At 41.2% G+C, this 14,614-nt stretch overlaps 1 protein-coding gene across 5 annotated transcripts in view; it reads left to right on the top strand.

Annotated features, from left to right (window-relative positions):
* The window catches only part of HIVEP1 (HIVEP zinc finger 1), a 142,672-nt gene extending 130,575 nt beyond the window's left edge, over positions 1–12,097 (top strand). For all 5 annotated transcript variants that reach the window (XM_082638220.1, XM_082638223.1, XM_082638221.1 and 2 more), the window contains exons 8-9: positions 8,307–8,818; positions 10,393–12,097. In XM_082638220.1, the coding sequence (XP_082494346.1) occupies positions 8,307–8,818; positions 10,393–11,553 (1,673 nt within the window). In that variant the 3' untranslated portion in view covers positions 11,554–12,097. The remainder of the gene's footprint in view (positions 1–8,306; positions 8,819–10,392) is intronic.
* The last annotated feature ends 2,517 nt before the right edge of the window (positions 12,098–14,614 follow it).

The raw sequence follows: 14,614 nt of genomic DNA, 5'->3' as shown, positions 1-14,614 counted from the left end.
CAGAGAGCAGAGGTGTCTGGGCTTTGTTTTGGTGCTGTGGATATTTAAAAGGATGCCATTGTCTTAGGTTCATTTAAGTTATCCGTTGTATCTTGTTCCGGTCACTCTAGAATATGCACCCTGTTTAACAAATATGTAATGACCCAAAATTCATTTTCAGGTTCCCAAACTTTGACAGGGGTCTTCCTCTTCAGGAGTTTTACGACCCAATGCACGTAGAGAGGTAAACATTATTCAGTCCTTATCTTGGGGAAGGAAAACTACGGAACGAAATCCCAGCTCTTCTCAAGTCCTCTGTGAGCTGTAGGCATGTGGCTCTGTCCAGGGAGAAAGAAAGGTCCAGGGACACCAGCCTGTGTGTCCTCCCACCCATAATACTGCAAACCTTGGTCTGAAGTATGGGACGATCAAGGCCAAAGAACATTAAAATGGAGCCAAGTACTTTTACCCCCTTCCCCATTAAAAAGCGTATGGTATTATTTATAAATCCTTCTCATAAATTGCATACACTGAAATTTTATATCTGTACATAAAATTAAAAACTTTAAAGATTTATAGTATAACTAATTATTCTTAAACTTCCATACTTACTGTAAAATACAGTGTATTTGTTGTGAAGTTAAAAAGGTTATTAGTTTACATTTTCCTTGGGGATTGTATTTTATATGTTCTACTCTTCATAACGAAGTAATCACTTGAAGCTTTTAATGTCTGTACCTGTAAATATTCAACTCACTCATGCATATTTATAAGCTAGGTTATTGACTGTAGTTCATTGTTGACCTTCTTTCAGATCGTTCTGTGGTTAGGTTTTTATCATATGATATCTGAATGTGGAGACCTGGGTTTAAATCTCAGCTCTGACACTTCTGAGCTGCGGGCTTCACACTTTAAAGTAATTAACTGCTTTTTAAAATTTTTTTTAAAATCATTGTCTGATAAAAAGTCAGGTCCTTAATTAGTCCTTGTTTTAGTTATGATCAGATGGCACTGGTCTGTCTGTAGTACTAAGTTGGGTTCTCTCGCAGTCTCGATGGCTAGAACCGGAGTAGAGGCATTCAGGCATCATACATACAACCGAATAAGAACTGCAAAATAGGTACAAGATACAAGGTAAGAATAGTGGTAGGTGCCAGATATTTAAAGAGTGTGTGTGTGCGCGCGCGCGTGTGTGTGTGTGTTAGGATGTATTTTGGAGAAATTACCTGTGCCTTTAAATTAAACAAGAGAAGTGTTGGAATTTGTTTCAATTAATAGTTTCCTATTAAATAGTGGGAAAGAAAAAAATGGCTTGTCAGAAAGAGAAGTCTTGATGAGTATAATGAGAACAGCAGGGAGATGGAGATTGTGCAGGCTTATCTGAATGAGACAGAATATTGGTGTCAATAGAGTAAAATAAAGGTCCTGGAGCGTTGGCAAATAGGTTTTTTCTTAATGTCATTTTTTAAAAGATTATTTTGGTCTTTGTAGAAAGCTGAAGAACTAGTGGAGAGAGTTCCTGTATATTCTTTACCCAGCCTCCCCTGTGCTAGCATCTTACATAACCAAGAACATTTGTCAACACTAAGAAATTAACCGCAGCTCAGGATTGCTAACTAAAGCATAGGACTTACCAGTTTTTCCCCTGATGTCCTTTTCCTGTCCCAGGCTGTCCTTCAGGATCCCACATCACACTTAGTCGTCCTGGCTCCTCCAGCGTGTCCCTCAGTCTTTCCTGTCTTTCATGACCTTGACATTTATAGAGAGTACTGATCAGTTATTTTGTAGAATGTTCTCAATTTGGGGTTTTCTGATATATGCTCACAGCTGGATTGAGGTTATACATGATTGGGGAGGCGCCATAGCGTGGTTATGCTTTTCTTAGTGCATCATGTCGGGGGTACAGTATGCCAGTATGTATTACTGGTCATGGTAACCTTCTTTACGTGGCTAAGGTGATGTCTGCCAGGACTAGCTGCTGTAAACTTACTGTTGTTCCCTTTATAAATATTAAATATTTGCGGAGATACTTTAAAACAATGCAGATATCCTATTTATGCATTGATGGATCTTGCCTGTGGTAAGTATTGCCATGGTGTTCTAATTTATCAATTAGAATTTTTCTGCAAGGAAAAGTTACCGTTTCTCCATTAGTTCATTCATCCATTCATTCATTTACATCAGTATGGACTCAAGGTTGTGTATTTTATTCTTTGGGTTATAATCCAGTTGTTATTTATTGTGTAGCTCAAGTTTTCATTGACCGTTGGGAGCTCTTTGAGGTCTGTTCCTGTGCCCTTTCAACATGCTGCTTTTTTTTTCTTTAAGTGGTTCCTTACATTTTTTTAAATTTTTATTTTATTTATTCATTTATTTTTGGCTGTGTTGGGTCTTGCTGCGCCCGGGCTTTCCCTAGATGTGGTGAGCGGGGGCTACTCTTCGTTGCGGTGCGCAGGCTTCTCATTGCGGTGGCTTCTCTTGTTGCGGAGCATGGGCTCTAGGCATGTGGGCTCCAGTAGTTGTGGCATGCGGGCTCAGTAGTTGTGGCTTGTATGCTCTAGAGCACAGGCTCAGTAGTTGTGGCGCACGGGCTTAGTTGCTCCTAGGCATGTGGGATCTTTCTGGACCAGGGCTCGAACCCATGTCCCCTACATTGGCAGGCGGATTCTTAACCACTGTGCCACCAGGGGATCCCAGTTCCTTACTTTTTGACACCCAAGATGTTCCAGCCATGGAATTCACCATTTCCCCCACTTTACTGGAGAATGGTATTTAGGAACCAAGATCTAGCCACTAGGTGGTGTGTTTCTGGCTACTAACCTGTCACTGCTTCTAGCCCCTCTCGTTGGATAGAGCTGGGAAATATGCATATTTATGCTAACTCGCACATATACGTACATCTGTGTTTATTTCTATATCTGTGTATGTGTACGCGCGCACACACGCACACACACACAAATGAGAACATGAGTCCATACTGATAATTCCAGTTCCAGTCCAGTCCCACAGAGTTTATTTTAGCCTGCTCCATTTCCTTTTTTTTTTTCTTTCACCAACAGTGAGAAACCTCCTCCTCATCTACAGTATGTTCACTTATTTGTTCAACTCTAGCATACCAATAAACTAGTTCCAGAAATGCTGACCCACCTGTGAAAAACAGGTTTACAATAGCATAGTGTCTGTGTGCAGCTCTTTTTGTCTTTAGCCTTCACATTGTCTGGTCAGAACCCCCTTTGCCAGGGTTACCTAGGTCATGGTTGTGGAGTTCATTTGTACTCAGCCATCTGTCTCAGCTTGCATTTCATCTTAGATTTTCACCACATCCTGGTTAGTTGTGTTTGTATTTACACACCCTACAATTCACCTTAGGGTGCACAGTTCTGTGGTTTTCGACAAATGTGTACAATCATGTGTCCGGCCCCACAGTTCCACAGAGAACGGTTCCATCGCCCCAAAATTCCTCTGCGCCACTTCTGTATAGACACCTCCCCCCCGCACCCAACAGCCCCTAGCAGCCACTGATCTCTTTTCCTCCCTGTATTCGTACATTTTCCAGAGTGTCATATGAAAGGAATCAGAATGAGGGGCTTTGGGGATCTGGCTTCTTTCACTTAGCAGAATACATGTGAATTTGTCCATGTTTTTATGGGCGTCAGTAGTTCATTCCTCTCTATTGCTGAGTAGTATTCCGTTGTATTGATGTGCCATAGCTTCGTAGCCACTGGCCACTTGAAAGACACCTCTATTATTTCCTTTCTGCTCCTTGCTTTCGGTTTAGTTTGATCGTCTTTTTCTAATTTCTAAAGCTGAGAACTTAGATTATTTATTTGAGACCTTTCTTCTTTTCTAATAGAAGTGTTGGATACAATAAATTTCCCACTAACCACTGCTTTAGCTGCATCCCATAAATTTTGAATGTTATATTTTGGTTTTTATCCAGTTCAAAATATTTCTAACTTTTCTTTGAGACTTTCATTTCTGACTCATGGATTATTTAGAAATGTGTTATTTAATTCTGAAATATTGGGGGATTGTTCAGATATCTTCCAGTAACTGATTTCTAGGTTATTCTGTTTTCAAGCAAAAACATAAGTATGATTTCTATTCATTGAAATTTGTCGAGGTTGGCTTTGTAGCTCAGAATGTACACGCTGGTGAATGTTCCACGTACACTTACAAGGAAAGCATATTCTGCTCTTTGGGTGGAACATAACTGTTAATAGGTCTAGTTGGTTGACAGTATTTTTCAAGTGTTCTGTGTTCCTACTGATTTTCTATATACTTGTTTCATCAATTACTGAGAGTAGAGTGTTGAAGTCTTCAGCTGCAATTGTGGATTTGTTTATTGCTTTTTTGTTTTAGCCTCATTTATTTTGAAGCTCTGGTTTCATTGCTACACATTTAGGATTATTGTATGTTTGTGGAAAGGTAACCCTTTTATCATTATGTAATGTTCCTGTTCATCCTTGATAATATTCCTTGTTTTGATGTCTGCTTTGTCTGATATTAGCATATAGTTTTTTCAGCTGTATTTTAGTTCATTTTTAAAGGTATGTCTTTGTACAAACTTTACTCTCAATCTATTATGTCTTTATATTTAAAATGGATTTCTCATCCATAATATATACTCGGGACTTGCTTTTTTACCCAGTCTAGCGGTCTCTCTCTTTAAATTCATGTGTTAGACCCTTCCTTTTTTATTTTTTAATTTTTCATGTAGTTAGAATAAACTCTATCATCGTGCCAGCTGTTTCCTATTTGCTTCATTTTTTCCTTCCTTTTATGCCTTAATTAAGCATTCTTATGGTTCTGTTTTTCTCCTCTGTGACGTCTTTGTGTCTTTTAAGAGACTTTAGTCGTCTGCCTTCAAATAAGATTCCGTTACTTTACATGTAGCGTAGAGACTCTGTGTACCAGTGTGTTTACAGTTCCTCCTTTTCATCCTTCGTGCTGTTCTTGTCGCACCGTCTACATGTACACATGCCCTAAACATATAGTACACTTTTACTACTGTAGACATTAAATTATCTCTTAGAACGAGCAATTAACTTTTTTTTAAATTTTTATCTCCATTTGTTGTATTCCCATTGCTTTTCTTTTTGGGGGGTAAATATGAGTTCCCATCTGATACCATATTCTCTGTGCCTAAAGAGCTGCCTTGAACCTTTATCGTCAAGTACGTGTGCTGGCAGTGGGCCTCCTCAGCTTTTGTTTTCTAAGAAAGTTTGTACTTCTCTTTCATCTTTGAAAATTATTTTCAATGAGCATAGAACATAGAATTCTGGGGTTTTTTGGTTTGGCTTTTTCTTTTTTTTTTTTTTTTTTCCTTTTCTTATCATTGTTACTGTGTTTTTCATTGCTAGCATTTCTTTTTTTTTTTTTTTTTCCATAGTTTCATTTCACAGATGAAATTCCCGCTTGGTAGTATATATTGTTCACCTTTCTCATTAGAGCCTTTAACATATTGGTCAATTATTTTAAATTCTCTGAAAGTTCTAACATCTGTATCATATCTGACTGGTTCCACTTGCTTTTCCTCTTCTGCATATGTTTTTTCTTGCCTTTTTGTATGCCTTGTTATTTTTGTTGAAAGCTAGACATCTTGCATAAGACAGTAGAGACTAATGTGAATGGTTTTTATGCCTAGCAAGGCCCTTTGTGGGGGAGTTAGAGCCTTTCTAGTCAAGAGTTGGACTGGGTTGGAGAGATTTGCTGTTGTTAAGGCTACCATCAGAGCACCAAAGCCTTCAGATTCCTATAGAGCCACTTCTTGTTGAGAGTGAGGGTTGGATTACAAGAGAAACGCTTGTTCCATTCCAGTTTTAGGTGTTTCCTTTGTACTGTGCCTCAGAGAGGGTGCTCTAAACATTCTATTCTTCGCCTGGTCCTCTTCCAGCAGTATTTTGCTGTTACCTCTCATTTCAAGCTCCTTAGCTTGGCATTAGGGGGTGAAGAGGAGGATGGGATGCCACCTCTGTTCTGATGCAGCCTCAGCCTTCTACATGCACCATGTTCTCAGGTTTCTGGACTGTGGCCCTCTTGTTCTCCTTCCCTAGCTCAGCTGTTGTGGTGGACTCAGCTGGCAACCTTGTCCCTCCATAAGGAGTAGCGTTGTGTTTTTTCTGTTATTCATTCCCTTTCCCTACTGCAGTAAGTTTTCACCAAAGTTCCCAAGGGCAGCAGTGCTTGTTGCCCTCCTCTTCACAGGACAAAGTGTTTGTTCCCTAGTGGAGAGAGGGGAGATGGACCTAGGGGGAGTTCCTTGCCCCTCCTAAATGCTGCTCCTCTCCCCCAGATCTGGACCACAGTGGATACTTAGTGCTCTTTTCTGTGAGTGCTTGAATGGTGTTCATGACATAGAGCCTGCAAGAGAATGTAGCCCCAGAGGAGTCACACGGCCCTCCCAGCCCACGCTTGGCTCTAACCAGTCTGTCAACCATCTAGTTGACCTCCCCCGACCCGTGTCCTGCTGCATCTGCCCCAGATGACACAAGCATGTGTCTCCTCTCTTCCTACAGACACTGTCTCTAGAGTTTGGGCTGTTTGATTGCCTGGGACTTCAACCTTATGATGGGTTTAAGGAAAGTCATAAATTTAAAGTTAGGCCTGTTATTTAAAAAAAAAAGAAGAAGAAGAAGAAGAAGTAATAGCTTTTACGATAAAGCAAATCTCACCCTAGTCAGGCTTTGTGGCAGGGTTGGCCTCTGATGAAATCAGCCTCCCTCTCCAGTAACCTGTTCCCTCTCGTCAGTCATCCAGTTTCTTCTGTTTTGTTTTGATTTTTTTTACTTTCTCCTTTGAAAGAAAATTTTTTTCTCATATTAAAATCTCTAAAAATACATCTGATTCGGCATTCACGTGGCAAATTCAAAATATATGGGGGGTGACTCTCTAATTTTAGCATTTCAAACATCAGACAAGGTATCAGAGAGGGATGTGTTAGGCAGGAGGCAGGGCATCTACCCGGAAATCACCCATTCCACGTCCAGCATGGGCATCTGGTGGGATCCAATAGATTGGTGGTGTTTTATGTACGATTTTACAGCAGAACAGTAGAACCCATAAATCAAAAGACATGAAACCACATATTAAAGGAATCTAAATGTATATGTGTTCTGTTTGAATGTTTTAATTATAAAAGTAACATGTTTGAGATAAGAAAACATAAAAGTTCTAGTCTGTTCTATCTCCTAGAAATTATCATCCTCAAATGTGTTGGTGTTGATGCTTCAAGACTTTTCTCTAAGAACTTATCTTTGTAATATAGAAAGAGTAGTAAATTCCATTTGGAAAACCCAGGAAATATACCTATTAATTATTTCTGTTTACATTTTTTTCTCTTCAAAAAGAACATATAAATGCAGACTTTATCACAGCTAAGTTGAACTTGGTCTGATGCCTTCTTTATTGTAGCTCGGTGACAATGAATTGGGGTAGAGATTTTGCCTTCCTCCTCCATTTAACTTTTTAAACTTTATTAGCTTTCTAAGGGAAAGTACCTCTAATTTTGCAAGATTTTGAACAGATAAGGATTTAAATCCAATTTCACATGAGCTTATGAGATATTTGAAACTATTCCCTGGATTATCTTGAATATTCCTTGTTAAACATAGTCTCACATGACATTATAAGGCTGATATTAATGACTTTTAATTAATGTTCCCCTTCCTGTGAGAAGTGGGTTGAGTCATTACAGAAAAAAAATGATGGGAAAATTTAGTACCTTTCTCAGTTAAAAAAAAAAATGGACAAGGATTAAATATTACAGAATATTACTACTCAGAGGACGGTGGAAATATGCCTAAGCTACTATTCAAATATAAAGGAAAATTATTCTGTTTGCAAATATGAAATACCATCATTTTTTTGGTTTTGTTTTCATTTGTTCAATAAAAGGGAGATACAAACAAGTAGATAGAGAAAAAGAGCTCAGAAAAAGAGTAGCAGTGAACTCTTTGTTAATTTTCTTTATATAGTTCAGTTTTCTTTTGCAGGTTTTACGAGTATAATATTTGAGGCCTTTATTTCTGGTTTTCGTTGTGTATCACCCTCTGCCTGTCTGCTCCCGCAAGGTTCATTTCACGTTCTGCATCCTTAACAAGCCTCCCTGGCCACGCCCCACTCTGTTGGCGCCTCACTCCTCTGATTCCTGCTGCACAGACTGACCTCCCCATGTCATTCTCCTCGACTAAACTGTAGCCTCTTCATGGGTAGAGCCCTTGCCTTGAACATTCCTCACGGTATTGCCAAGCTTATAAAAAAGAAAAGGTTGCATTCGACCACTTGCAAAACATTCTGTAACGTACTCTCCCGGTTGTTTTTATCAGATGAAAAACAGAGATTCAGTTACGAGCGGTCTGGATATGATCTTGAAGAATCCGATGGCCCAGATGAGGACGAGAACGAGAACGAAGACGAGGATGAAGACAGCCAGGCCGAGTCGGTCCTGTCGGCGGCCCCCTCGGCCACGGCCAGCCCGCAGCGCCTTCCGGCTAGAAGCAGCCTCCAGGACTGTCGGGGTGCTGATGAGGACGTCAGGATTCCTGATTGCTTTTCTGGGGGACACACGGACCCGATGGATGTTCTCCCGAGAGCGTTGCCCACCAAGATGACTGTGCTTAGCACAGTGCAGTCAGACTACGGCGGGAAGCCGGGGTCTCCAGTAAGGACCAGGCAGCAGGCTGCGGGGGACGAAGGTGAGGCAGCCGCTTCTGGAGAATCTGCCAGGTCACCCGAGGCTGCGCCCAGGTCCCCGTGTCACCAGATGTCTGTGGACTACCCGGAATCCGAAGAGATCCTGGGAAGTTCTGTGGCAGGAAAGGCTGTTGCTTTAACACAGGTAATAACTTGGTGGTTTTCTTTTCGTTTAACCTACTTAATATGGGGAACCTAATGACTTAAGAAGTCAGTGCACTTAAATTACTCATTTACAGCTAAGTCAGTTTCTTTAACCTTATTTTTTTGTTTGATTTAAGGCCAGAGGACATTTATGTCCTTTGGATTCTTGTTAGGTATTTTAGTCAGAGTTCGTATATTGTATTATAAGTCTGTAAAAGAACCAGTATATTTACAGTATACTCATTTGTTATTATTTGTTTTTTTTTTTAAAAATCTTGGAATAAAAAATATGTGTGTGCCAACAGAGACTGTGAGTCTTGGGGCCTACGTATTCCACGGCTTCCTCTGAGATGATCTTCCACTGGCATCGATGTGATGGATTTGCACTAAATTATCTGAACATTTTGCATTTTGTCCCTGTTAGCAGGCAGCTACCAGTTTCCATGGCAAAGTTAATGTGACCCAAAAAACATATTAAGAAGTTCACTTTGCTTGAATGATCAAATTGCTGTGACAGCTTAGGAAAGCTTCCTGCCCAAGAACTAGCTCAGGGCCAGACTCAGGCCTTGGGAAAGTCACCCTCCATGTGTGCTGTGAATCATTTCCTGCTCTTACAAACCCTGATGGGCTTGTGAGGAATCCATTCTTCTCTCTCATTGACAGTTCTCTTACCTCTGGTATGGATTGATAATTGTAATAGGATTTATTTCTAAATGCGGCAGATTTTGGTTTGCTGGTTAACACTGGAGAAAACTAAAAAGACTGTGAAAAGATTGGATTTCTGTAGCCTATCCTACGTTAATATAATTTAATTAAATTACGTTCCTATTTAAGTAACATTAATTAAATTAATATATACATTAATGTAGTTCCATAATACGGATATATCAAGAAAAAGCTAATATTTATATGATAATCTTGGGTGGAAGGGAGGATTGGTGAGATTTATCCCTTCTACTAACATTTCATTACTCTCACATTAGTCACCTGTGCTCTAACCTTCTCTATCCCCAAATCTCTCACACACCTGCCAATGGCTGGAAATCTGGTTTTCAGTAGACATTTCATACACTTAGAATAAATGAACAAATGAAAACTGCAGACCTTTTCGTTAATGGCAGCTCTTTATTTCATAAATGAAGAGTCCTCCAGTTAATTTTTCCCCGAGTCGATACTCATAGCCAACTAATATTTCAGAATTTCTCAATAACTCCTAATCTCTAAAATAGGGTGGAGCCGGTGGTGCCAGCAATAATAAAAACAACAACAATGGAAGAAGAATTATGGCCCCCTCTCAGGGTTAATTTCAGTATAACTGAGATGATATCCAAGAAATTTGTTTGAAAAATGTAAAGTTGCTGACCTTTGTAAAGAGATGAAGAGTGTAATAGGTTTTAAGTTGGAAATTTATTGTTTAAATCAAAATACAACTTTTAGCAAGCTTATCATTTTTATAAAATACCAGTGTACATACTTTTACCTCAGGAGGAATAGACTTCACAGGAGCTAAAACTTTTAGCTCAGTGACTAATAAGGAAGCTCTGCCATCAAGGACCATTCCGTCTTGTCTTTTAGGGCCCATCATCCGTGAGCCTTCCTCCTCGGGGCATTGAGCGCAGCCCTCAGCCGGGAGGGGCACCTCCTTGCACGACCTCGCCTCGGCCGGGCGCTCAGGAGCCGAAGCAGCAAGTCACTCTCCATCCGCCTCCAGGCCTGCCTTCTCCCCAGACGCATCTGTTCAGCCACCTTCCTCTGCATTCCCAGCTGCAGTCAAGGACACCGTACCATATGCTTCCGGTCGGGGGGATCCAGGCGGTCCCTGCCGGCCTCACATACTCCACGTTCGTACCCATCCAAGCTGGGCCAGTGCAACTCACGATCCCCGCTGTCAACGTCATTCACAGAACTGTGGGCACCCCCGGGGACTTGACCGCCGAAGTGTCCGGCGCTACCAGCCCCTCCGGAGTGGCTGAATTGAGCAGCGTGGTGCCCTGTATTCCCATCGGCCAAATCCGCGTGCCGGGCCTGCAGAACCCGAGTCCGCCGGCCTTGCAGCCCCTGCCGGCACTGAGCATGGAGACCGTCAACATTTTAGGCCTGGCCAGCGCGAACCTCGGCCCGCAGGTGCGCCCGCCCGGGCTCGCTCTGAACGCCGCCGTGGGGCTGCAGGTGGTGACCGCCAACCCTTCCTCCCAGAGCGGCCCCGTCCCCCCGGCGCCCATCCCCGGCCTCCAGATCCTGAACATCGCCTTGCCCACGCTGATCCCCTCCGTCGGCCAGGTCACCTTGGACGCCCAGGGAGCCCCCGAGAGGCCCGCTCCCCCAAACAGAGCCCGGGAGGCGCCGCCCAAGCAGCCCTCGGCCGCCGGTGCGCACCCGGGCGGCGGGAGCGCGTCGCCGCAGGGCTCGCCCCGAGTCCCGCGGGAAAATGCACCGAAGGGTCTAGATCCACCTGCCCCGGCCAGAGACTACGCCAGGCGGGACGGCTCCAGTCGCCCGGACGCGGGGACGGCCGCCTCCGGGAATCACCCGAAGCCCCGGCACGAACTCCCTGCCGCTCCGGGCAAACCAGCATCCGGGCCCCCGCCGTCCGGCCGGCAGCCTCGCCCCCTGGACCGGGAGGGACCCGCGGCCCGGCCCCCGGCCACGCCCCCGGCCCCGGCCCGGAGGCAGGCCGCGCAGTTCAGCGACGTGAGCAGCGACGAAGACGAGGACAGGCTCGTGATCGCAACCTAGGGGCGTTTTATTTGGGGGTTTGGGGTTTTGTTTGGGTTTTGGTTTTCTGGAATTTTTTTCTTTTTTATAGAACACTTACAGGTTTCTTTGAAAACCCTCCTTTCCTTAAAGCACATTTTTCTGACATAAACTCATGACTAATCTTTGTGCAATCATGAACTTTTGACCAATAATCGTTGTTTTGTGTCAGCTCCAGCCATTTTTGTACATGTTGTATAGACAATTGTGCCTTTTAGGAGTTTTATGTTGGGAGACTGTACAGATTGTTGAATATCTATATACATAAAATATATATTATATATGTATATGAAAACCAGGTAGTTATTTGTGTTTAGCAAAAAAACCTGTCAAATAAATCCAATGATTAAATTATATGTTGCACTGTTAAATATAAATTTTTATGGCTGTGGGACAGTTTCTGTGTATAAATTAGTACGTGAACTCCATATTTATTGTATTCATATTAGTCTTTGAAAATGGGTCTGTCCTTGCATAAGACAGTAACTTTACACTTCAGAGTTTCTGTGTTATGTTTCAGTAAAATATCGTTTACTGACTTTACCATCGCTTTAGTTGTGCTTTCTTTATGTCATGTAGGGGCCAGCGACCTACATTCGGAAGATAGCCCTAGGTTAACGTTCCTTCCACACTCGCCCCCCTCCACCCGTATTTTTGAGAAATGGGGGCTTTATAGTGGCGTTACTGCTGTGTGAAACTCACTGAAATCCATTTAGCCAAGTGACCAATTTTTCCAACTTGTGAGGAATAATTCTGTAGCTATTAACTTATGAGGAGATTCAGTACTTGAGAACACTTTCTCTAAGTATACATAGCATACGGACAGAAATGGGCAAAGTTCCTAAAGGTGGATATGACAGCTTCTGGGAATTGTAAAATAAGTTACAGAACAGTCGTTCGGAGAGCTCGGCTTGGGTGAGGTGCATGAAACCCCGTACCTCAGGCATCACCCCAGGTCTGGGATTGAGCCTGGCCTCTTCTTTCCCTCAGCCCTGATCGTTATACCCGGAGACCTCTGTCCAGTACCAAACTACAGGGGGTCTGGGATTTACAGAAGAACCAAATTCAGACTTCAAAATTGCTTCAGTTGACTCTTTAGAAACGATTACTCCCTGTCCTGAGAGGCTTAACTTATTCAGAAAAATGGGGAGGGCACCCACAATTACAACTGCAGTGATTTGCATTAACCTGAGCGTTGTAGATGCTTCATTTGTGAAAAAAAATGTTTTAATGTTGGAACTTGAATACTTAGCACATTATTAAGGCAATGTGTTCATGTTTTTAAAGGCCTACGCTGTGAAGGTTTCAGCAATACGAAGGTGGTGAGACAACGGTGCCTGAGGGAAATATTCTGAGGAATTTGGAGTCCTCCTTGTAGCCAGCCCCTGCTTCAAATCTGGGACTTTGGGAAAAGTGCCTGTCACCTGGGCCTGCAGGCTCTAATCTAAATTATGATCTCTAAAATGTGCCCCAGCCCCAGCAGGCTGTGATAGATCAGTGATGCTTTTGACACATGCTTCAATTTACATTTATACTTTTCCACAGATTAAGTAACAAAATTCTCAAAAACAATAAAACTACGTTTTATATTCCAAGACGTATTGAAAAGAATTCTGGACACTTCTGTCATAGGAATTGTATTGCTCTAACAATAGAGTCGTTGAAAATGAGGTCCATTATCTGTCAGATTTCTCAAAATAAGTTTTAACTTTGTGTCACACCTCTTATTACAATTTTATTGCCTAAAATTTTAAAGCAGTATAATAAACATATTTTTGTTTCCTAATCACATTTTAGGTACATATGACTTATCTAAATTCAAAAGTAATGCTAAGAATTTTGGCATTGAGGTGTTTTTTTGTTTGCTTGTTTTTTAGTTTATATAAATAGAATTTTCTTAATCTGAAGAATTCCTGTATTTAACCAAATACTAAATGTTGTGATATGCTTGGATGCTCCCTTGAAAATTTCATAATGCCGTAACATACCATAGGCTTATTTTGTACTCTTGACTTCTTAAGATTCATTACATTGTACACATATCTTTAGTATCATTGGCTATAATGCCTTCATGTGGCTTTCAAATATTTTGCTAGCATTTGAAATACGCAGCTACCTCAGAAACATTATCAAAGTTTGTGCCATTATATTTTGAAATAGTCCCGTGAACAAAATATAAGGGGATAATTTTGAACTGTTTCTCCAGAGTCTTCTTTTCCCAAGGAGCAAGTCATTCTCAGATATTAATGACTTACAAATAATGACTTGAATAAATTACTTACAAGTAATCCAGAGAGCTGGGAAACTACATTTGACTTTTTTTTTGTTGTACTGTCATGAAAGACCCAGGTCAGTAGAGAACTAGAATGCAAGGACACAGCAAATCTCTTTAAATTATTATCAAAACAGGTGAAAACCATAATGTGAAACAACTTCAATATCTTCTTGTATGAATCCACTGAAACCATCAGAAGTGTCAGAAATAGCAAAAGAACAAAAGTTCATTTGTCTAGTTTTTAAAGATTAGTACATCTGTTTTATGAATGTTTGCTATGAGTTAACATAAATCAATGGCACTAAAGTAGCTTATTTTTATTCTCTAAATTTTAGGCTACAGCAATAATTTCAGAATGAGATGATCAACTGATAATATTTAATATAGAGATTTTGTTTCTCATCTTTTTTCATAATATAGGCATGATTTTCCTTTCACGGAAAAGGTATAAACAACACTTTTCTTATTGATCTCTGACCTGAATTTTAAATGGTGGGGCTTAACAAAGATTAGGGATCATTATTTTCCTTGGAAGACTGTTAAGATAGGTAACATTTCTTTCATGACGCATGCTCAGGGTAAAGTACATGCTCTTCTTAACTTCTCTGTTTTTAGCGTTAAGTTTTAGGGTGAAGTTTGAGATCGACTTGAGATCATTTTGAGATCAAGCAACACCAAAAGGTGACTTTCGTTGAAGTAGTTTTGTTTCCAAACCATCTATAAATTCGAAACATGGGATATTAAATGCCCCTAAAATAAGAATCTTCT

Source organism: Mesoplodon mirus (assembly GCF_964341445.2).
Source record: "Mesoplodon mirus genome assembly, chromosome: 12".
Lineage (NCBI taxonomy): Eukaryota > Metazoa > Chordata > Mammalia > Artiodactyla > Ziphiidae > Mesoplodon > Mesoplodon mirus.
Note: the sequence above shows the minus strand (reverse complement) of the source record. Positions and strands in the feature narration are given on the sequence as shown.